At 40.2% G+C, this 24,207-nt stretch overlaps 3 protein-coding genes across 4 annotated transcripts in view; 1 reads left to right on the plus strand and 2 right to left on the minus strand.

The window, feature by feature from the left end:
* The window catches only part of LOC142370785 (NLR family CARD domain-containing protein 3-like), a 390,613-nt gene that overhangs the window by 356,049 nt on the left and 10,357 nt on the right, over window positions 1-24,207 (plus strand). The window lies entirely within an intron of this gene.
* LOC142370792 (heat shock 70 kDa protein 1-like) lies at window positions 1,647-4,355 on the minus strand. Its single transcript, XM_075453275.1, has 2 exons — window positions 4,210-4,355; window positions 1,647-3,917 (listed from the first exon to the last, which is right to left on the minus strand). The coding sequence occupies exon 2, from the start codon at window positions 3,892-3,894 to the stop codon at window positions 1,918-1,920; it is 1,977 nt and encodes a 658-aa protein (XP_075309390.1). The 5' UTR covers window positions 3,895-3,917; window positions 4,210-4,355; the 3' UTR covers window positions 1,647-1,917.
* LOC142370793 (uncharacterized) lies at window positions 4,857-23,521 on the minus strand. Of its 2 annotated transcripts, XM_075453276.1 has the most exons (12): window positions 23,291-23,496; window positions 21,087-21,236; window positions 18,688-18,813; window positions 18,434-18,594; window positions 16,723-16,822; window positions 16,522-16,617; window positions 15,700-15,857; window positions 13,499-13,722; window positions 11,275-11,323; window positions 10,300-10,523; window positions 8,310-8,358; window positions 4,857-7,333 (listed from the first exon to the last, which is right to left on the minus strand). In XM_075453276.1, exons 1-12 carry the CDS (start codon window positions 23,352-23,354, stop codon window positions 7,199-7,201), a joined length of 1,536 nt encoding a protein of 511 aa, XP_075309391.1. In that variant the 5' UTR covers window positions 23,355-23,496; the 3' UTR covers window positions 4,857-7,198. The 2 variants fall into 2 exon arrangements, with proteins under 2 accessions (XP_075309391.1, XP_075309392.1); XM_075453277.1 differs by lacking the exons at window positions 11,275-11,323; window positions 13,499-13,722 and having other exon boundaries at window positions 23,291-23,521.

The following is a 24,207-nucleotide window of genomic DNA, read 5'->3' on the forward strand; positions in this document are numbered from 1 at the left end:
ATTTGAAAAACCAACAGTGTAAAAAAAAAATCCATTTCTAAAAACAAAAATCAGTGGAAAAAAATTCAACTTTAAAAAAATTCAGTAGAAAAAAATTAAACTTCAAAAAATTCAGTGGAAAAAGAACCAGACTCAACATCCGGGTAAACATTGAGAAGCAATCAATCCCTGTCTCAATTAATCCAACGGCAGCCAATCAAGTTACGCTCCATTGGACAGATCAGATCAATAGATATTGATTAATATCTATTACTCAATTTTACTAACACAAATGGCAAATCAAGTAAACTCACTCACCGAAGCACCATCACCCGCGTTGGTGGACATGGCTGATCAGGGATCGATTGCTTCTGATTTAAAAAAATTCTAAATATTTTGTTTTTAGCAATTGATTTTTTTTTACACTGTTGTTTTTTCAAATTCAAAGTCTGATTTTGATGCTTTAAAAATTCGATATTAGAAATTCGTATTCAAACTCTGATGGCACAGAAAAACTTCCATACACAAGAGGCTGCTGTTCCTACCCAATAGTGGATAGCTGCAACTAAACAGCTGGGTTTTGGTGGATGAGCCAGGACAGTTTTTGACATAGAGAAATAAATTGTGGAGAAGAGAAGTGGATGGATAGTTTCCACCCCGCAAAACTGCCCTGGAGCCAAAAGGAGGGCCCGATTCAGTCCAACTGAACCAAAGCTGAGCACAGGATCAATAAAATGCTCAGTGGTACTTTTTTTTAAGCTCAAGTGTTATTTGATCTTCTTCATTTTCTTAACAGAAATAAACTTTTTAGTAAGTTTGAACTGTTGCATTATTTTTTTCTTACCACACCACTCTTTTTTCTTTTATTTGGTTGCATATTTCTCCCTCTACAGAGAATAGAATAGAAGTACTTTATTCATCCCAGCTGGGAAATTACTTTGCAGTTGCAGCATACAGACAAGGTCATAAATAAAAATTAAATAGAATATAAAAATGCTATAAAATGTAAAAATGCTGTAAAATATAAATGCAACTTAAAAGCAGTACTAGAAGAGATTCAGTTCGGAATGTATATAAATATGTAGATATGTATATGTAAAATATGTACAGCAAAATGTGCATCAAATGTGGTTGTGCGAAATTGAAATGACCATAATTAGTGCACAATGCGAAGAATTTCCCTGTAAAATAACAGTAAAATACTGACAGCAGTATTTTACTGTTATTTTACAGTGCAACTACTGTTATTTATTTAACAGTATAATAACGTATTTTGGATTTGGACATCAATTCATTACAAATACTGTTTTGTGCTGTTAAATTACATTTATCTACTGGTATTGTTAAATGACTGATTTAACTGTAGTTAAAAGTTACATTACAATTATTGTAAAATACAGTCGGATACTGTTGTAAATCCACCGTAAATAATTTGTTACAGTGTAGAATATCATTAAAGCTTTCAGGGAATGCTTTTATTTATAAACTGTTTCAACTTTATGTATCTTTTCATCTTCAACATATTTACAAAACATGAACAGAATTAAATTTGGAAATTAATTCACAGTTTTTAAGCCACAGAAATTATATTTATTATTAAACTTTGGAGGATTTTTATTCTTCAATTTCTGACATAAAAACAAGAACCAGAAATAAAGAAACAGTCATAAGATTCACTTTAGTTTTTATTGCAATGTCCAGCAGAGCAAAGATAAACATATTTAACTTCTGTGCATCTCCAACGTCAATGATCTTATAAATGATTGATTAAAAATATACATTTTAGATATAAAGTTACAGTTCTTAAGCCACGGTAGTGATAATGGTTAAAACAATTTTTAAAGGAAGACGTGTAAACAACTGCTTATTTATCAGGTATAAAACAAGGCTCCGACAAACACAGTCGAGCAGAGATCAGAGTCCACATTAAGGGCCACCTTAGTCCACCTCCTCAATAGTCGGCCCCTGGCTGTCGGCCCTCGCCTGCTCTCTGCACCCAGCGGGCATCCCTCCCTGGGGCATCCCTCCCTGGGGCATCCCTCCCTGGGGCATCCCTCCCTGGGGCATCCCTCCCTGGTACAGCTTGCTGATGACGGGCTGGCACACCTTCTCCAGCTCTTTCTGCTTGTCTTGGTACTCGTCTTTCTCAGCCAGCTGGTTGTTCTCCAGCCAGGCGATGGTCTCCTCACACTTCTCGGCCACCTTCTTCTTGTCCTCCTCGCTGATTTTGCCCTTCAAGCTCTCGTCCTGCACGGTGCTCTTCACGCTGAAGGCGAAGGACTCCAGGGAGTTCCTGGCGGCCATTTTGTCCCTCTGCAGGTCGTCCTCGGCTTTGTATTTGTCAGCGTCCTGCACCATCCTCTCGATCTCCTCTTTGCTCAGCCGGCCCTTATCGTTGGTGATGGTGATCTTGTTCTCTTTGCCGGTGCTTTTGTCCACCGCCGACACGTTCAAGATCCCGTTGGCGTCGATGTCGAAGGTGACCTCGATCTGCGGGACCCCCCTGGGAGCGGGTGGGAGTCCCGTCAGCTCGAACTTGCCCAGCAGGTTGTTGTCCTTGGTCATGGCCCTCTCCCCTTCGTAGACCTGGATCAGGACCCCGGGCTGGTTGTCAGAGTAGGTGCTGAACACCTGGGTTTGTTTGGTGGGGATGGTGGTGTTGCGTTTGATCAGGGACGTCATCACCCCTCCGGCCGTCTCGATACCCAGGGACAGAGGCGCCACGTCCAGCAGCAGAAGGTCCTGAACGTTGCCCGAGGTGTCGCCCGAGAGGATGGCGGCCTGGACGGCGGCGCCGTAGGCCACCGCCTCGTCCGGGTTGATGCTCTTGTTCAGGTCCCGGCCGTTGAAGAAGTCCTGCAGGAGTTTCTGGATTTTGGGGATTCTGGTGGAGCCTCCCACCAGGACCACGTCGTGGATCTGGCCCTTGTCCATTTTGGCGTCCCTCAGGGCTTTCTCCACCGGCTCCAAGGTTCCCCTGAACAGGTCGGAGCACAGCTCCTCAAAGCGAGCCCTGGTGATGGAGGTGTAGAAGTCGATGCCCTCAAACAGAGAGTCGATCTCGATGCTGGCCTGGGAGCTGGAGGACAGGGTCCTCTTGGCCCTCTCACAGGCTGTGCGCAGCCTCCTGAGGGCTCTCTTGTTCTGGCCGATGTCCTTCTTGTGCTTCCTCTTGAACTCCTCCACAAAGTGGTCGACCATGCGGTTGTCAAAGTCCTCTCCGCCCAGGTGAGTGTCTCCGGCCGTGGCCTTCACCTCAAAGATGCCGTCTTCGATGGTCAGGACGGACACGTCGAAGGTGCCCCCGCCCAGGTCAAAGATCAGGATGTTCCGTTCCCCGGACTTGCCTTTGTCCAGACCGTACGCGATGGCGGCCGCCGTCGGCTCGTTGATGATCCTCAGGACGTTGAGTCCCGCGATGACGCCTGCGTCTTTGGTGGCCTGTCGCTGGGAGTCGTTGAAGTACGCCGGGACCGTGATGACGGCGTTGGACACTTTTTGGCCCAGGTAGGCCTCGGCGATCTCCTTCATCTTCACCAGGACCATGGAGGAAACCTCCTCGGGGTAGAAGGCTTTGTCCTCCCCTTTGTACTCTACTTGTATTTTGGGCCTCCCTCCCTCTGAAACCACCTTGAAGGGCCAGTGCTTCATGTCCGCCTGCACCACCGGATCGTCACACTTTCTCCCGATCAGTCTCTTGGCATCAAACACAGTGTTGCTGGGGTTCATGGCCACCTGGTTCTTGGCTGCGTCCCCGATCAGCCTCTCGGTGTCGGTGAAGGCCACATAGCTGGGGGTGGTCCTGTTGCCCTGGTCGTTGGCGATGATCTCTACTTTTCCGTGCTGGAAAACCCCCACACAGGAGTAGGTGGTGCCCAGGTCGATGCCGATCGCTACGCCTTTGGCTGCAGACATCTTGGCTGTGTTGGTTTTGTGTCCTAAAGGTGCAGAGACACAAATGAGCAGGAGCGTGAGAAAAGTAAGTGAACATCTGCAGCAGCTGTTGGAGCTTCAGCTGTTTTCTATCAAAAGAAACTGAGTCCCAGCATCAGAGGACTGACGAAGTCAAACAGTAATTACCTTTTTTGCTTTGAACTACTTTTGATTTTTAATGCTCAGATCATGAAACATGCACCTGAGAAACAGCTGAATTACTTTTAAGAATCTTTCCGAGCTTCAAGTGTTCAGTCTGAACTAATCCTTCCATCAGAAATGAGGGTTTGTACTTACAGCTGAGTGTTGAGGGTCTGAGCTGTGGAAGATGTTTGGTCTTCTCCTTCCTCTCTGGATCTTCTGCTGCTCTCTGATCTCTTTCTGTGACTGCCTCTGCTCTCTGACCGGCCGCCTTATATCTGCGGAGGCTGACTCTCTGGCTGTTTCTGGACGTTTCCCTCACAACACCATCAAGCCAGCAGAGTCTCCAGGCACGGCTTCCTGTTGGCTGTTTCAAAATAAAACGCTTCCTGATTGACCAAAGGTTGGTCTCAGTGAGGGTTGACTTTCAGTCGTCTTATTGTGAAACTGAAATGTGACCAAGTGAAGCAGCTTCATCAGAAGTCTCTGGAATCAACGAGAAGCGGGTAGAAACCTGCAGAAGTCAGACAGAAACGTGCTTCTAAGTGTGTTTTACTGTCCTCAGAGAGCTCTGATGGGGCTTAGATAACAGAAAATATTCAGTCTTTATGTTGGCTTCATTTCTAAAGATGCTCAACATACATCAAATTAAATTTAACATGAGAACAGAATCAGGTTTTTTTTATTCGAACATAATGAGGTGTTAAAGAGTAAATTTAACATGTTTAATTAAAATCTGAATATATTCTGAGTGAATATAATGAAAGTTATTGAATAAATCTCAACTGCAATCAAAGTCAATATGGTTTTATATCAATATTTTATATACAGTCAGCAGTTATTTACTTTATATATAAACATGTAACATATCTGATATATTTACAGCTGGAAACAGAAATAATTAATAAGAAAGCTCTGATAATTGACTCTTTAGGGAAATAGTTATTGTCCTTATATTTGATATATCAGTTTACATAATGACTGCATAGTTTTACATTTTTATTTCAAAGCCTCTTTGGTGAGAGGACATTTTCTCATAAAGTTAACCATAATATTCACCAACATCAGCTGCTTATTTGACCTTTTAGAGCTCTGCTGAGGCCTATTTCTGTGTGTTAGAAAGTTATGGTGCTACTTCATGTTTTGGTTTTAATACAATATCAGAAGTTCTTATGTGACGATGTTCTAGAAATATCTTCCCAAACTCAGCGGGGGCGGAATGAGTGGATATGGTGCCATCTGGTGGTGGTTCTGATCACTGCAGGTTAACTTTCATCCATGCTCAGAGGTTCTGTCTCTGCTTCAGCTGAACCTCCAACCATCAGACTGGCTTTAAATCACATCAGCACTTTCTGTTTTTAAAATTAAAATCATCGCATGTGGGAAAACAGAAATAAAATCAAAACCGACTCCATAAACAACACATTCTGGTGCTCAAAGAATTATTCATTTAAAAGCTTTATTCCCATTAATATAATAAAAATGGTCACATTTTACCTTTAAATTAACGATTGCAATGTTTAAGTTAATCTAAGCTGTAATTCTGTTCAGAGTAAAATCTATAACTAACAGATATCATCATTAAACTTTCATCACAAGCTTTGAAATGTTGTATTTTCACATGTAAAATGAGGCGTTATTGAACCAAAATAATATAATATGAAATATGTTCATTTTACATTTTAATTGACCTTCACCTAAAGTCATGAATCTGTTGACTACTGCCAAACAAAGCTTCCTTACCGAGTCGTGTGATGGAATAAACGAGACGTTGATAAAACCCACAGAAGTAAAATCTGCCCAAAGGTAGCAGATGACACGATGTGGAAAACATCTCCAAATAAAACAACATATTTGGCCTGGAAAGCAGCACCAGGAGGGAGCGTGTTTACGTCGGAGCGGATGACAACGTTTAATCTTTTCTTCAAGTCTGTAAAATCTATCAACACGGTACTTTTCAACAACAAATGTAACACAAAGAAAAGAAGGAAAAAGAGAATAATACAAAGTGGAGGGCCGACAGCTGGGACTCTGCCTCTTTAAGGTGCTGTTTTTATACCTAATCATGTTATTGACCTGTTGCCAATTAGCTTAATCAGTGTTCCTCAAGCTGTTTCTTTTTAGGACCACTTACTTTTGTACGATTTCTTTGTTGAAATGTCAATAAAATATAGATTTTTATGATTCGTCTCAATGTTTTTGGAGGTGTTGTAAATCGATCCTAGGAGTCTGATGCTGCGTGTACACCAAGGGCGACCTACGCTACCTGGTAGCTGGAGAAGCTTCGCTTGAGAATTCGCTTTGTTCGCTCGTGACGTAACATTTATAATGTTCCATTTTTAAAGGCCCCGCGGCTGTGCAGCACCCCCGCTCTTTTGAGAGGAACACGATCTTGCTTCAAACAAAAGACTTTAACAACTGGCTCTTCACTTCGGAAGACGAGCATAGTGTCAAGACCGGATAGTTTGTCTCGGAAAAGCAAGCGTCTAATATGAAGTATTACTGCCACCTGGTGGAGGCACTTAACACGTAAAAAACACCATCAGCATTAACCAAACGCTGTTCTTTACTCATCGTACATACACATATTATATCATTTTCAGCAAGCATGCCAGGCTGTACTCGGATTTTTGAGATCTAAAGCAAATTCACATCAGTAACATTAAACAACATACACGTGCATGTTCTACATTCAAATTAATTAAATAAATACGTAGGAACTAGGAACCAAAGTTTACACGTCTGTTTCTGCGAACCCCGCGGATTGTCGGACCCCTAAAATCTGTGGATTGTCATTGGTTTTCGCCGAACCGCGTCATAGCTCATTACCATAAAGTTAGCTTGAGTTTAATCGCTGGAATTCGCTCTGGTTGCTCAGTTCGCTCACCCTCCATAGAGAAATAATGATTTCCGGCGCTCAGTTACTTGGTTTACACAAGGCATGAGCGTGGATGGTTGCTTGTCTCGATTGTCTCCTTGTGACCCTGTGATGGACTGCTCAGGTGTACCGCCTCTCGCCCAATGACAGCTCATTTTTTTAAACAAAAATCAAGGTGCAAATATATACAAATGAACAAGTATGACTGGAACTTTTCCTAAATACATATCTTCCATGATATTTTCTTAGAGTTTTTCATCTTCTTCATCAGGAGTTGCTGGTTTCAGATGCTTCTGGTGAGGTGATATTTATTTTTCCCTCCCCCTCGTCTTTGTTGTCTTCTGAGTCGTCCTGCTCAGACCTACTGGGTTCGCTGATGGTGGGCTCCTCTGGAGGAACATCCTGAAAGTTAAAACATGGGAATTCAGCTTCTTTAGTCTAAAACGTTGTCGTCTACCTTCAATACCTGTAACTGTAAAACATACAAAGTGTATTCTGTAGCACATCTACTGATTTCCTATTTATGCCAAATTAAAATTCTTCAAAAATGTAAATCAGAAAAAGCTAAATGTGTGACAGATAAAAGTATGCTGTCTTATTCTTTTTACGTCCTGTCACAACACCCGACATCATAGAAGTCAAACTCAGGCAGTGTAATTATATTCAGCCCGTGAGATAAAACCAAATGTCTACGAGAGTTGGCTCGCCAATGGAGCGCTCTAAAACTAGAAATCCGAGAATGCTCTGCGAGTTAATCAGGACTCCGTTAACATTCGTTAGCGACCTCATGCTACCAGTCGCATCGGACCATCCATCCCAAAAACGGCCAAACGAAAGGTGGAAACCAGGAGCTTTTTTTACATTTGATTTCACGTGTTTATAGTTTTAAGCTTTTCTATGTTTAAATAAAACTTTAGTTGGTTTCCATCTGAAAAGGTAAGTCTAAGGTAAGCAGATACTACACAACACTTGGAAGTAAGTTACTCATTTTGTTGTGATTATGAAGTAATGCCCCGAAATAACTCACTTATATTGTTTAGATGTACTGCACTACTTTTATCATAAAATATAAATAATAATTCACAAGAATTTAGAGTTTTAGAGGGCGCAGTGGAGAAGATAAATCTTAGTTGAAACTGCAGTGGGAATTTCCCCAAAGATAAGGTCAAGTGAATATATGAATATTTTCTAATGACTAACCTGCTCCTGCTTGATGCCCAACACCAATCAGTTTTTAAACTTTTTGTATTCATGGCAAACCTGATTTTGATAGTTTAAACGTATTAAATTGTTGCTCACTTTTTTATTGACTAACATGTTGAGTTGGTTTGAAGTGACGTTATGAAGCAAAAAGGTTTCATTGAGTTCAATCTGTTACCTGGACTCCTTTCTCCTCGTGACTGTCCCCGACTTCTCCTCGATTTCTCCTGCAGAGGAAACAAAGTCCGAGTCAGGTCATTTTCAGGAGTAAACGTCCCATAAAACCATCATCCTCTGCCTCCTGAACACAGCTGGCTGATTGGGTGGAGAGAGGCTTAGAAATCAGACATTGTCCAGAATGGCGCCGCCCTGCTGGCAGCAGCTCTGGACAGACAGGCTGTGTTCGAAACCGCCTACTTCTCCTACTACTCCCACTACTCCTACTAACTTTAACTTTTTTTAAGTTCCCGGATGCATACTAGATTCTCCTAAATGTTGGGTATGCATCATGAGGTTACTACTCATACTCAAACTACCCAAGATGCAACGTAACGTGACGTCGCCGATCGTCATTTCCTGTCAAAACGGCAGTTTCAAGCTAGCTACAACGAGGGTAGGTTCACTTCCTGTTTTCAAAACAAAAGCACCAATTGTATGGTAATGGCTTTCCCTATGATAAAAGGCAACAGGTATTTTATTTTGTGAAAATAACAGGAAGTGCGTTGCTCACTGCGGCTAGCTTTAGTAGCGCCGAATTCGTGGGAACAAAATTGTAAACAGCCGGTATTTTGTCAGGTTTTCAACACGTTGGGGATCTAAACGACTACTTTCTCTCCTGAAAATGTTTCAAATGTTGCTAAATTTTACAGAGTTTAGAGCTTAAGGGAAATCAGCTTCAGGCCGGCTGATTTCGGCTCGGGCAGGAGCGAAATGCATTGTGGGTAAACGCTCTGCATACTGTCTGATCGATCAGCATGCAGTATGCAAGTATGTAATATGTAGTATGGAAGTATGTAGTATGCAGTATGCAGTATGTAGTATGTAGTATGTAGTATGTGGTATGCAGTATGTAGTATGTAGTATGTAGTATGCAGTATGTAGTATTTAGTATGTAGTATGCAGTATTTAGTATGCAGTATGTAGTTTGTAGTATGTAGTATGTAGTGTGTAGTATTTAGTATGTAGTATGCAGTATGTAGTTTGTAGTATGTAGTATGCAGTATTTAGTATGCAGTATGTAGTTTGTAGTATGTAGTATGTAGTATTTAGTATGTAGTATGCAGTATTTAGTATGCAGTATGTAGTTTGTAGTATGTAGTATGTAGTATGTAGTATGCAGTATTTAGTATGCAGTATGTAGTTTGTAGTATGTAGTATGTAGTATTTAGTATGTAGTATGCAGTATTTAGTATGCAGTATGTAGTTTGTAGTATGCAGTATGTAGTATGTAGTATGTAGTATGCAGTATGCAGTATGCAGTATGTAGTATGTAGTATGCAGTATGTAGTATGCAGTATTTAGTATGCAGTATGTAGTATGTAGTATGCAGTATGCAGTATGCAGTATGCAGTATGTAGTATGCAGTATGTAGTATGTAGTATGCAGTATGCAGTATGCAGTATGCAGTATGCAGTATGTAGTATGCAGTATGTAGTATGTAGTATGTAGTATGCAGTATGCAGTATGCAGTATGTAGTATGTAGTATGTAGTATGCAGTATGTAGTATGCAGTATTTAGTATGCAGTATGTAGTATGTAGTATGCAGTATGCAGTATGTAGTATGCAGTATGTAGTATGTAGTATGTAGTATGCAGTAGGCGGTTTTGAACACATCCTGTGTCTTTCTTTGCATCTTCTTCAGATTTTCTCACCTAATCACCCATCCCAGTATATATGCTGCTAACTGCCAGTCTGTCCTGTTGTCTCCTAACTTTTTATTTCTTATTTCCTGCCTCAGCAGCACCTTTAGTTCTATGAAAACCTCTGAAAACCACGTCTCCAGATGTTTTCCTGCTGAGGGGAGAAGCAGGCGGCGTCTGATCGGTCCATCAGAACATCTCCTCATCTTTGGTGGAAATAAAGACGCATCACAGTGAAAGCCTTCCACTGGGAGCTGAAATGAACTCAGAGTCACTGTTTAACTTTAAGTCATCAGAGCTCAGCGTACCTTTGGCCCTCCTTCCCATCCGGACCTGGCGCTCCTTGTTGGGAATTAGACGGAGCGGTGACAGACTCGGCAGCTTCTTGGTTTTCAGACTTCTCGTCCTCTTTGTTCTCAGAGCTGCTGATCTCAGATTGCTGTGTTGGGGGGATTGTTTCTGCCTCCTCTTCATCTCTTCTGTGGTCGCTCTCCTCGGACCTGCTGATGGTGGGTTCCTCTGAAGGAGCGTCCTGAAAGGTAAAGGAGATCCTTTCAGCCTCCATCCCAAAAACGGCCAAACGAAAGGTGGAAACCAGGAGCTTTTAGACGGGCGGGAAGCAGAATATCTGTTAGGAGTTTTTATTGTTGTTAGCCTGTCAGAAAAGGTTACTATTGAAGTTTAACTCAGAGGCATGAGATTAAAAAAAAAAATGTATTGAAGAAATTAACGCATCAAATGTGTCTTTTATTTTACATTTGATTTCACGTGTTTATAGTTTTAAGCTTTTCTATGTTTAAATAAAACTTAAGTTGGTTTCCATCTGAAAAGGTAAGACTAAGGTAAGCAGATACTACACAACACTTGGAAGTAAGTTACTCATTTTGTTGTGATTATGAAGTAAAGCCCCGAAATAACTCACTTATATTGTTAAGATGTACTGCACTACTTTTATCATAAAATATAAATAATAATTCACAAGAATTTAGAGTTTTAGAGGGCGCAGTGGAGAAGATAAATCTTAGTTGAAACTGCAGTGGGAATTTCCCCAAAGATAAGGTCAAGTGAATAATATAAATATTTTCTAATGACTAACCTGCTCCTGCTTGATGCCCAACACCAATCAGTTTTTAAACTTTTTGTATTCATGGCAAACCTGATTTTGATAGTTTAAACGTATTAAATTGTTGCTCACTTTTTTATTGACTAATATGCACACCATGTTGAGTTGGTTTGAAGTGACGTTATGAAGCAAAGAGGTTTCATTGAGTTCAATCTGTTACCTGGACTCCTTTCTCCTCGTGACTGTCCCCGACTTCTCCTCGATTTCTCCTGCAGAGCAAACAAAGTCCGAGTCAGGTCATTTTCAGGAGTAAACGTCCCATAAAACCATCATCCTCTGCCTCCTGAACACAGCTGGCTGATTGGGTGGAGAGAGGCTTAGAAATCAGACATCGTCCAGAATGGCGCCGCCCTGCTGGCAGCAGCTCTGGACAGACAGGCTGTGTTCGAAACCGCCTACTTCTCCTACTACTCCCACTACTCCTACTAACTTTAACTTTTTTTAAGTTCCCGGATGCATACTAGATTCTCCGAAATGTTGGGTATGCATCATGAGGTTACTACTCATACTCAAACTACCCAAGATGCAACGTAACGTGACGTCGCCGATCGTCATTTCCTGTCAAAACGGCAGTTTCAAGCTAGCTACAACGAGGGTAGGTTCACTTCCTGTTTTCACAACAAAAGCACCAATTGTATGGTAATGGCTTTCCCTATGATAAAAGGCAACGGGTATTTTATTTTGTGAAAATAACCGGAAGTGCGTTAGCTCACTGCGGCTAGCTTTAGTAGCACCGAATTCGTGGGAACAAAATTGTAAACAGCCGGTATTTTGTCAGGTTTTCAACACGTTGGGGATCTAAACGACTACTTTCTCACCTGAAAATGTTTCAAATGTTGCTAAAGTTTATAGAGTTTAGAGCTTAAGGGAAATCAGCTTCAGGCCGGCTGATTTCGGCTCGGGCAGGAGCGAAATGCATTGTGGGTAAACGCTCTGCATACTGTCTGATCGATCAGCATGCAGTATGCAAGTATGTAATATGTAGTATGGAAGTATGTAGTATGCAGTATGTAGTATGCAGTATGTAGTATGTAGTATGCAGTATGTAGTATGCAGTATGTAGTATGTAGTATGCAGTATGCAGTATGTAGTATGCAGTATGTACTATGTAGTATGCAGTATGCAGTATGTAGTATGTAGTATGCAGTATGTAGTATGCAGTATGTAGTATGTAGTATGTAGTATGTGGTATGTAGTATGCAGTATGTAATATGTAGTAGTTAGTATGTAGTATGCAGTATGTAGTATGTAGTATGCAGTATGCAGTATGCAGTATGTAGTATGTAGTATGCAGTATGTACTATGTAGTATGCAGTATGCAGTATGTAGTATGTAGTATGCAGTATGTAGTATGCAGTATGTAGTATGTAGTATGTAGTATGTAGTATGTGGTATGTAGTATGCAGTATGTAATATGTAGTAGTTAGTATGTAGTATGCAGTATGCAGTATGTAGTATGCAGTATGTAGTATGCAGTATGTAGTATGCAGTATGTAGTATGTAGTATGTAGTATGTAGTATGCAGTATGTAGTATGCAGTATGTAGTATACAGTATGTAGTATGCAGTATGTAGTATGTAGTATGTAGTATGTAGTATGTGGTATGTAGTATGCAGTATGTAATATGTAGTAGTTAGTATGCAGTATGCAGTATGTAGTATGCAGTATGTAGTATGCAGTATGTAGTATGCAGTATGCAGTATGTAGTATGTAGTATGTAGTATGTAGTATGCAGTATGTAGTATGCAGTATGTGGTATACAGTATGTAGTATGCAGTATGTAGTATGTAGTAGTTAGTATGTAGTATGCAGTATGTAGTATGCAGTATGTAGTATGTGGTATGTAGTATGCAGTATGTAATATGTAGTAGTTAGTATGTAGTATGCAGTATTTAGTATGCAGTATGTAGTATGTGGTATGTAGTATGCAGTATGTAATATGTAGTAGTTAGTATGTAGTATGTAGTATGCAGTATGCAGTATGTAGTATGTAGTATGTAGTATGTAGTATGCAGTATGCAGTATGCAGTAGGCGGTTTCGAACACATCCTGTGTCTTTCTTTGCATCTTCTTCAGATTTTCTCACCTAATCACCCATCCCAGTATATATGCTGCTAACTCTGTCAGTCTGTCCTGTTGTCTCCTAACTTTTTATTTCTTATTTCCTGCCTCAGCAGCACCTTTAGTTCTATGAAAACCTCTGAAAACCACGTCTCCAGATGTTTTCCTGCTGAGGGGAGAAGCAGGCGGCGTCTGATCGGTCCATCAGAACATCTCCTCATCTTTGGTGGAAATAAAGACGCATCACAGTGAAAGCCTTCCACTGGGAGCTGAAATGAACTCAGAGTCACTGTTTAACTTTAAGTCATCAGAGCTCAGCGTACCTTTGGCCCTCCTTCCCATCCGGACATGCCGCTCCTTGTTGGGAATTAGACGGAGCGGCGACAGACTCGGCAGCTTCTTGGTTTTCAGACTTCTCGTCCTCTTTGTTCTCAGAGCTGCTGATCTCAGATTGCTGTGTTGGGGGGATTGTTTCTGCCTCCTCTTCATCTCTTCTGTGGTCGCTCTCCTCGGACCTGCTGATGGTGGGTTCCTCTGAAGGAGCATCCTGAAAGGTAAAGGAGATCCTTTCAGCCTCCATCCCAAAAACGGCCAAACGAAAGGTGGAAACCAGGAGCTTTTAGACGGGCGGGAAGCAGAATATCTGTTATGAGTTTTTATTGTTGTTAGCCTGTCAGAAAAGGTTACTATTGAAGTTTAACTCAGAGGCATGAGATTAAAAAACAATGTATTGAAGAAATGAACGTATCAAATGTGTCTTTTATTTTACATTTGATTTCACGTGTTTATAGTTTTAAGCTTTTCTATGTTTAAATAAAACTTTAGTTGGTTTCCATCTGAAAAGGTAAGACTAAGGTAAGCAGATACTACACAACACTTGGAAGTAAGTTACTCATTTTGTTGTGATTATGAAGTAAAGCCCCGAAATAACTCACTTATATTGTTAAGATGTACTGCACTACTTTTATCATAAAATATAAATAATAATTCACAAGAATTAGAGTTTTAGAGGGCGCAGTGGAGAAGATAAATCTTAGTTGAAACTGCAGTGGGAATTTCCCCAAAGATAAGGTCAAGTGGGGCCACAGGTGCAGAAGTAATCTGAGAACCAATAGGGAAAAATGTATTGGGCGTGGTCCAATTGTTGCCGGGCGGAATAGAGTTTTTTTTTTTTTTTTTCAAGAAACGAAAATTGAGAGTATAAAGGCTGTATGAAGCAATATAAAAATTAGTCTTAGGTTTATTCCTTTTCCCTGAATAAACTCTAAGTGCATTGGATTTTTGACTTTTTTTGGCTGTTTTTCTGACTCTAACAAACTTTAAAGGAACTTTAAAGGTTTTTGCTCCCAGTTTTGCTGTAAAAAGATCTTTTTAAAATATTTTTTATGAATGTTTGTCCAGAAGTTTAATGATAAAACTGACCCTGACCCGGTTATTTTCTTACACAACAGCACAGGTTTCAGACACAAGTTTTGTTTTAACAACAGTAGTGTTGGTACATACACACCAGGCATTAGCATCGGTGCCACAAATCCAAACAAAGCGAATCATTTGTCCCGACAGTTCATTGTTTTGAGTTTCATTTCTATATCTTTGTTGTGACAATGTTTAAAAGGTAAGGTTAATATCCACCGTTCACTTTCACATGCTGGCAAAGAGCCCAGAGATCTTCAGTTAGCATGTAGAATACATATCCCCCATTTTTTCTGGTCACTGCCACCATCTTGTGCCGTCACCATCAAATGATCACAGCCGGCATCAATGTGCCAAGTTTAATAAATTCTACTGTCCTATTTAAGAGGAAAGTCTTTGGTCTTTGTGTATGTTCACTATGATAACTACTGTTAGCAAAGACCTTTGCTCGGCTTCTTAGCTTACGTGTCTGTTATCTGTAACATCAGTAAAATCTGATGTGCATAGACCAACATGTTTTGGGCTTTAGTTTTACTTATTAGCTTCTGACTTTCGCCAGTGGTGCCTCAAAGGTAATTCTTATTTTAAACAATTTTACTGAATATTCACTGAATAATATAAATATTTTATAATGACTAACCTGCTCCTGCTTGATGCCCAACACCAATCAGTTTTTTAAACTTTTTGTATTCATGGCAAACCTGATTTTGATAGTTTAAACATATTAAATGGTGGAGATTAAACTTTCACCAAATGTAGACATTTTTAAATCCAAGTTAAAGACATTTCTGTTCTCATGCATGAAATATCTTTTAACTTATCTGGACTGTTGCCTGTTTTTAAATTCATTTAAATGATTTTATTTGTTTCTCTTTATATTCTTTTATGTATTTTTAATGCTTCTTGCACTCCCTGCTGCAATGCTTTTATTTTATGTGAAGCACTTTGAACTGTTTGTACATGAAATGTGCAATACAAATAAATTTGATTTGATTTGATTTGATAAATTGTTGCTCTTTTTTTTATTGACTAATATGCACACCAGATTGAGTCGACGTTGGTTTGAAGTGACGTTATGAAGCAAAGAGTCTCACTGAGTTTGATCTGTTACCTGGACTCCTGTCTCCTCGTGACTGTCCCCGACTTCAGTGATTGGACCCGAGGGTGGAGCGTGTATAAGGACGGGTGAAGTGTGTTTTTCAGTAATCGGCCTATTCAGTTTCTCCATCTCGCTGGGCTCGTCCTCATTAGAGGTTCCAGTGGGTGAAGCTAAAAACAACAAACTGTCAGTGAAGCAAAGTCTTTGAGACAGAAGATAAGATAAGCTGTGGGATTCAAATATGATGATGGTAAATCCATCCCTCTCTCTAACCCGGGCCCAGGCCTGGAGGTTAACCCCAAACCGAGCTACATGGGACCAGCCTAATGTGGACCCACCGCCCGATGGAGGCGCCATGAGAGTCCGGTGCATCGTGGATTGGGCAGCTGTCAAACTGTGGTCCAAGCCCCGGCTGAAACTGGCTACAGGGACACAGAAGGTTGGCGGTTTGATTCCCACTCTGGCCACTCAAAGAAGACTGGTGAAGCTGACACTGACTGGACCCCCGTGTACCCCCGTGCTCCCCGGGCGCTGTGAATGGCTGAATTTAATCCAGTGTTTGGCATCTGTCTCTGAGTGCGTGTTAAAAGCGGAGGACAATAAAATCTGCTCTCAAATGTCTGAGTTTCCCCGGAGATGAGAGGGTGGTTCACCTGCACCTTTGGGCCAAGGAAATGGTTATGACTGAACGGGGTCGAGTCTCACACCACGTGTAAATAAACTAAATCATTAAATAAGTACACAGAAAGTAGACCTTGTATTTAACAATGTAAACACAGTAAATCTGTTATATTGATGCACATTTATGGCTGTAAATCTTCAGTGGATTCTTACCTTTACTGCGTTTATGATAGGCAATGAAAAGAAGAATCATCACACAAACGAGAAGAATCAGCGGTATGAATGTGCCCAGTGTTGCATAGTAATGTCCTACAAAAACATTAAATAATCATCCGTTAAAGCTGTGAATAGTAAGAAATAATAGTGAAATAAACTGCTGTAGTCAGGATCATGTTACAGAAAGAGAATATTTACTGTTGGGAGGACTCGTGCTGAAAGGGTTCAGGACTTGTTCACTGGTTTGGCTGCTGACTGGATTCCCCAACCTGCACCTGAACCACTCGTTTTTCTGCTCCTAGAAGGTAAAAAAAAACAATAAATCTGCCTGGAAATGACAGACAAACAGATTATTATGCATTTTAGCAGTTGAGTCAGAAGGCGAAACTGTCGAGTTACCAGTCGCTCGACATTCCAACCACAGGCTGCAAGTAACAAATGTGACTGTAAATACGAGCAACAACTACACCAGCTTCTACTAAACCATCAACTTGTGTTTTAGACCCAATCCCAACCAGACTGTTCAAGGAGGTTTTCCCCTTAATCAATACTTCCATGTTGGATTTGATCAATCTGTCTTTGTTGACAGGATATGTAGCTCAGCCTTTTAAGGTTGCTGAAATTAAACCTTTACTTATAAAACCTACTCTAGATTCAGAAGTGTTAGCTCATTATAGACCTATATCCAATCTCCCTTTTTTGACCAAAGTTAAAGTTAAAATAGTTGCAGCTCAACTTTGTGATCATTTACTCAGAAATAATCTGTTTGAAGAGTTTCAGTCAGGATTCAGGACGGGATCAGCGAGGCTACTTTTAATTGGCTATAAATTAATTTGACTAATTTGGGAATTTAATTAAAAATAGATTGTAGTTGGCTTGAATTGGACTGTATCTTTTAAGTACCTTAAGATGACATTTGTTGTGATTTTGTGCTTCATAAATAAAAGTGAATTGAGCTGAAGTAAAAGCATCTTAGGCCGGCTTTACACGACAACGCTCCCGGGTGAAACCGACAAAATATTTTATCAGATGTGCCTTTCGTTTAGACGGCGACAGCGTTTTTGGGGCTTAAAAACGCAACAAAATGAAACCACCCTCCAGAGTGGAAATCTTAAAGACGCTCCACCGTCGCGTTCCCGTCTAAAGGGTTGAAAACGCAAACGTGTGCTCTGAGCTGCTCACGCTGGGTATCCTCGCATACGCGTTGATGCCATAACCATGCGCAGTACAGCCAAACAATAACAAACATGTCGGATTATTTCCATCAGTCAGACATTCAAGTTGCCTTAGCTGCTTTGATAGCTATTCAGGAGTCCTTTCAGCAAATAAGCCGAGTAATTACAGATATATCAGAACAGAGAAGGCGAATTAATTACCTACGGCAATTGTTGGATGCTCCAATTCATTGTAGGCGAACCAGACAGGTATGGATAAGACCCGGGAGAACCAGTCTATGGTGGGACAACTTTGTTCGAGGCGAAGTTGACGACAGAGCATGGCGAGAAAACTTTCGCATGTCCAACTTTCACACACTTTTGCGTCACCGTGTGCATGCAGATTTCCACCCAAAGACGCTCGTCTAAACGCGAAATAAAAAGTGGGAACGCAACGCCACTTTTGCGGATTGTGTTCAGAGCGTTGTCGTGTAAAGCTAGCCTAAGTGTGAACCTTTCAGTCAATTCTACACACAGGGCACGCTGTGTATGGTTAGACTAATTCCCCCCCTTCCCCATCAAATCTGATCCCTCATTTCTTTGCACTCTGGTGCCAACCCTGTATGTCTGAACGAAGCCTTGAAGCACAGTAAATACGACAGATATTGGAAATATTGAATGCTTGAATATCCTTATAAAATCAGTGAGCTTTTCGGACTCATGTCTAAACAGGGCCGTGTTGTCTGGTTTTGTACCTTTGTTATGTTGAGCTCCTTGTCTGAACCCAGCCGGCCGTCACCTGACATCCATTCATAGTTGGCTGGTTCGGCACCTTCGGTGTTACCTTCACAGGTTAAAACACAGTCGGTATTCTCAGCGCTGCACCGTGTGGTGATTGTGGGTGTTGGAACAGCAGCTGATAGAAAGCAAAACAAACAAAAATGGGATCAGAATTCAGATGAAAAACGAGCTATTTCAGCCAAACTTGCTGTAAAATTCCTCCACTTACAGATAACCAGGACTTCAGTTGTTCTGAGGACTTTGTAGTTGATCTCCGCTGTGTAGCTGCCGCTGTTATTTTTAAGCAAGCCTGTGATTATCAGCTCTCCTGTCGTCTTATTCAGCTGGCACCGACCTGGAAGTATGACAGTGAAATGGTTCAGTGATTGGACTGACTCGTAGATCGAAATATAGATTATTAGAGTGAGATCATTTCACAGATCAGGGGCAACATTTCCTCAATCTTGACCAAACATATAACCCCCCCAATTAACTGTAAGTATTTAAATAAATCAAATTAAGAGGGAAAATTTGACGCATTTGATCATTTCTACTAATTTCCTCATGTGTTAGTTTGGGGTTTTCTTTCATTTCTGCTAAATATTCACTTTTCAGACTTCCTCTCCAACTCAAGCTGTGTTTGAAATGTTCACCTACAATTAAGTGGACTCAGTAGCAGGTTTGGTTAGAGAGAAGCTGATGCATTTAAGACTATGAATGCAGCACTGCTTCATAAATATGCATCATTAATAGACAAATAATTTGAAATAATGGAAAAACATGGAAAAACTGAATGATACCAATAAACCGGCTACTTGTAATCCAGGGCTCTCAAGTTTTCAAGTTTGCTTGGAGTGAGATTCGGGCCGGGCCGTGTGCGAGGGGGGGTTTCTTTCATTTTTTTTGGGGGGGCGGGTCCCTTGCAGTATCCCATCGCCATAAACTAGCTACTTAAAGAACAAAGAAATTGTTTTATTTATACCAAAATCACAAATCTTCACTTTTACACTAAATTCTGCTATATTCTAAAATAAATTATTTTAGGTATGCAAAGTCTTAACAAAAAAAATTTTTTATTTTTCATTAAGTTGCTCATGTCAAAGGGTGTGTGCTGAATATTTAGGCCTACTACTCCAATGAACACTTTAACCGGCAGGTATTGGTCTTTTACAAGGAGTAGGAAAACTATAGTAACTAATAAAAGATTCAAATAAATGAAGATATGACCTGCTGATGATCCTGACGGTTCTCTTCCACCTCCAGCTCGTCTACAACTTCTGCAGGCGTGCTTGCAGCTGAAAGCTATTTCAGACCTCACCCGGCAACAAGAAATTCTGTTTTCTGATTTGCAGATTGGTTGCTAAATCAAGACAGCTGTACCAGAGCTATTCTGAGCTGTACGAGCGCACAGTAACCTGCCATTGACTCGTTTATAGAATCGGCCATTAGAGTTTCTGTGCGACGAAGTTGATCATTTCTCAGCGTGAGAAATGGCATGTGTGGCGTGTGAGCGTGTGAACTTGTTGAAATGCGTGTGTTTCACGCTCATTGCGTGAGACTTGAGAGCCCTGGTGATCTTTTTAATTGTACTGTAGCTAAAAATCACCATAAAATATTGACATTTGCAAGAAAAAAAAACTGTTTTTAGAGCCACAGTGTGCTGTATGTCGCATATTTAAAAAGCTGCATTACAACTTAGCTTAGCCCTCACTGTGGTTACTATTATTCTGAACAATGTAAGTTTCAGTGATGAATGCTGTACATAATTTCTCAATCCCGTCTCAGGCATCAAAAAGGAAAGAGTCATTTCATGGTTGAGCTATTTGAGGAGTATCATTTCCTCACCAGGAATTCTTAAAGAAATTGAAAATACTGAGCTGCAAATGTTAGCACCGGCTAGCGTTAGCACCAGCTAGCATCAGTGAGCTAACATTTGCAAGCTAGTGTTAGCTCCATTAGTTCTCGGCTTCAGGGCGCTCTGTATGATGGTCTGTTTCGACCTGTGTTGTGTACAACGTAGGCTACGCTGCTTTTTGTTTTCAACTTGATGGAAATGAAGTGAAGCAAGAGGAAGTTTCAGTTGTAATTTCAAACAGCGCAACAAAATGGCCGACTCACTGTGACTGGACATTTCAAACACAGCAACAATCTCATGATAAAACTTAAATTTTAGTTGAATTTGAAACTTCTGCACATTCAAAATAACTCCAAAGAGGAACAGCAGTTTATCAAATAGTCTCAATTTGTTTGTTTGTTCACATTTTATAAAAAAAAAAAATCCAATTTGGTGTTTGGAAGGGCTAAAGGATGGTGCTACCCATGCTGATCTCTAGTTTTTTCAAATCACTTGAAATGTCTTCATTGCATTCACTTGCTGTTATGTTGCTGTTTTACACATTACAAACTAAACGGCTATGGTTGGTAATTAAAAATTCTATCTGACGTCTTTACAATATGAAACATTTACAAACTTTATGTGGTAAAGATATTGCAAAGAAGGAAATTAATGTCTGTTGTTTACTGCTCAGTGGCCCAACTAAGAATCAAGTCATCAGTCTGCAGAAAAGAAAAGTGTGTGTATAATCTGTGTATCCATCCATTTTCTATTAAACTTTTCCTCAAATGTACCGTTGAACTCCCGATAGCACACAGTCTGGCCTCCGCTCCACTCTGAGGCGATGTTATTTTGATGCTTCCACTCTATGCTGGTGATGGGAGCTGCAACAGGGCCCGGGCTGATAACTACTTCATCACCTTCTTTCTTATAGATGGGTTCAGCTGCAAAACAAAACCCAGATTGATATTTAATGAGTTAGATTCAGAGTTTCTTTCATCATAATTAAACAGTTTGTACAATTTCTTACCCGTTTTCTTTCTTGAGCCAGTTTGTTTTAATCATCTTTTATTTTTTACATCTATCTACCTTCCTATTAGTGGCACTTTTGCAATAAATTCTTAATATTCTTACAAAAAAAAGTAAGTAAGCTTTATTCTCCAAATCAAACATGTAAATTGGTACAATACAATGTAAAAAAGTCGAAATTGTCTTAATCCATTATGACTTTAAATGTTGTCTTTTAAAATTGTATTTCTTGTTTTCTCGTTCACCTTGTAAATATTAATATTGCTTCACTCACTGTGAAGTTAAGCTTGATTGGCTCGATTAATTTAATTGCTATGGTGACCCTGTGTTAATCTATATGACAAATAAACAAGTAAAACTGAACTGTAACTGCTAACTGCTATTTATTCCTTATCTTCATTACTTTGAATTTTGTTCAAATTTATTTTTTGGGTTACTTTATATTTTGGGGGGTTATTTACAGAGTTTATTTGTAGGTTAATAACTGTTTGTTTTTTGTTTCTTTGTTTTAAGTTGGGCAGAAGAACTGTGATTGGGATGGGGCCTGTGTTTTTTTTTTTATCAGAGCAGGAGAAGCAGCAGAGGACAAAGAAAAGTTGTATCTGTATTATTTGCTTGCCAGCTGGAAAAATAAACCGACAAAACGCAGTCTTCGGGTATTGGACATTGGACTTCTTTTTTGCCTGCATATGAAACCCAACCCCAGTTCAGTCGTGGCTTGTTTCCACTTATAGGATGTTTGGTTTGACAAACAATCGCCCCTACAGTAACTAATATTTAGAGTTAGGGCTGCACGGGGGTGTGGTGTTCAGCACCGTCTCCTCACAGCAGAGGGTTCCTGGTTCTAATCCCAGCTGGTTCTGTCTGTGTGGAGTCTGCATGTTCTCCCTGTGCATGTGTGGGTTCTCTGCGGGTTCCCCTGCTTCCTCCCAGAAACATGTTTAAGGTTAAGGTGACTCTGAGGAGTGAGTGTGGCTGGTTGTTTGTTTCTGTGTGGCTCTGTGATGGCTGGATTTAGATTTCTGCTCTATATTTAAACTCTAAACGTGTTGTAGCCTACATTAACAATGATATTATAGATTCATTTGCATCTTAAAGGGGAATTCCTGTATTTTCAACATTAAGCCTCTTTTCTGAGTCGTCTGCAATGTTTCAGAACCCCCCTCACCGCTTTTTTGATGTTTACTGCTGTCTCCGGTATTTGCCTAATTTTGATTCTTCTCAACCTGCAATTCACCTAGCAGCATTTCCGGTGCGAGAGAACTACAAACATGTCCGCTATCGACGAACATCCAGTCTTCAATACAACTCAATGGGATTTACAAAATGTCAAATAAAACACGACAGAAGCAACTTTTCGCTACGAAATTTGATATGGATTACCAGTGCACACCAGTAACCACTCCGGTGAGTTGATTATTTTGAAAACGGACGTTTATGGTGCTTTTACGGACCTTTTAAGACATGCATATGACTTGCCATTCTGAAGCAGGTTGAGAAGAATCAAAATTAGGCAAATACAGCAGTAAACATCAAAAAAGCGGTGAGGGGGGTTCTAAAACATTGCAGACGACTCAGAAAAGAGGCTTAATGTTGAAAATACCGCAGTTCCCCTTTAAATATGAGGAAATCGCGATACTCAAAAATGTTTAAACTATAACTTAATTACTCATTTTTTACATTTGGCGCCTCACAAAAGTAGAATGAATAAACTTTAAGTTTAGTACGGATCAGTCTGACTCAGTTATGATCAGATTTAATATATTTGACATATTTATTCTTTTATTCCGGGCCGGATTAAAGGGCGTTTCCTGTGCGCAAAAACTGTGAAACACGAACGAGGGAACAACCTGCTCCCCATGATGAACTTTAACTTTTCTTTTTCTACTTTTACAGTCCCGCGTCTCCCCTGTGACCTTCACCTAAACTCTGATGTAAGGTTATAATGTCACATCTTTAAATGACCTACCAGAGCTGCCTCCGTCGGTAATCAGCAGCAGGAGCGCAAACAGCGGCGTCCCGGACGCAAACATCTCCTTATAAATGAATAAAAACAGTCATTCAGACAAAAATATCGTTAAAAACAAAAACACTTCTATTAAAACCTAATAAAAGAGTCAGTCAGCCGGAGAACAGCCCAGCACCAACTGCTGCTCAAAAATGAAACTAAAAGTAAGTTTTGAATATTTTCTGGGCGGCGGCAAAGTTCTGGAAATAGTTCTAATCCTGACTTTGACCCCCTTTAAGGTGTTTGAGGGTTTACATTGTTTATATGCCTGTATATATACCTGTATATACCTGTAATTGTAGATTATAAGTTAAAACATATTTATCACATTCATGACTAGAAAAACAGCCGTAAAATCTGAAACACCCCTGAGGTGGATCGTACCATTTTCTAACAGGTTAGGTGATTATTATCTGAAAGGAGAGAGAGATGTGTCACGGTCGGACATGCAGGGGCGCCGCTAGGGATTTTGGGCCCCATGAAAATCATTTTTACTGGGCGAAAATTTGTGACGTTATTTTACATACAACTATGCATTTTAATGGTATTTCCGACAATCGTTCCCATATTTGTGAAAAAAGAAAAACATGACAGTTGAGGTAGGTAACACTGAGCACAAGGAATCCAATGGAATTCATTTATTTGCTGCCACACTGACACTCTGATTCTAAACTCTAAATTAGGCTACCTGAAAAATACAAAACATAAACGTAATGTTTCCAAAACAAATAAAGTTATTGTTACCAGTAAATTGCAAATAAAATATATTTGGGATTATAAGTTAGTTAATAATTTAGTGTCATATTATTTTTTGCCAGTATTAAGATTTTATTAGGGCCTCTCTGGGCCCCTCTTAATCATGGGCCCCTAGAATCCTT

The sequence above is a fragment of the Odontesthes bonariensis genome, chromosome 21 (genome assembly GCF_027942865.1).
Source record: "Odontesthes bonariensis isolate fOdoBon6 chromosome 21, fOdoBon6.hap1, whole genome shotgun sequence".
Taxonomy (NCBI): Eukaryota; Metazoa; Chordata; class Actinopteri; order Atheriniformes; family Atherinopsidae; genus Odontesthes; species Odontesthes bonariensis.

Coding starts and splice junctions, on each gene's coding strand:
- LOC142370792 (XM_075453275.1), bottom strand. CDS start 3,894: ATGTCTGCAGCCAAAGGCGTAGCGATCGGCATCGACCTGGGCACCACC.
- LOC142370793 (XM_075453276.1), bottom strand. CDS start 23,354: ATGTTTGCGTCCGGGACGCCGCTGTTTGCGCTCCTGCTGCTGATTACC. Junction 18,595..18,687: donor AACTGAAGTCCTGGTTATCT/GTAAGTGGAGGA, acceptor GCTTTCTATCAG/CTGCTGTTCCAACACCCACA. Junction 13,723..15,699: donor ACGAGGAGACAGGAGTCCAG/GTAACAGATCAA, acceptor TTTACCTTTCAG/GATGCTCCTTCAGAGGAACC.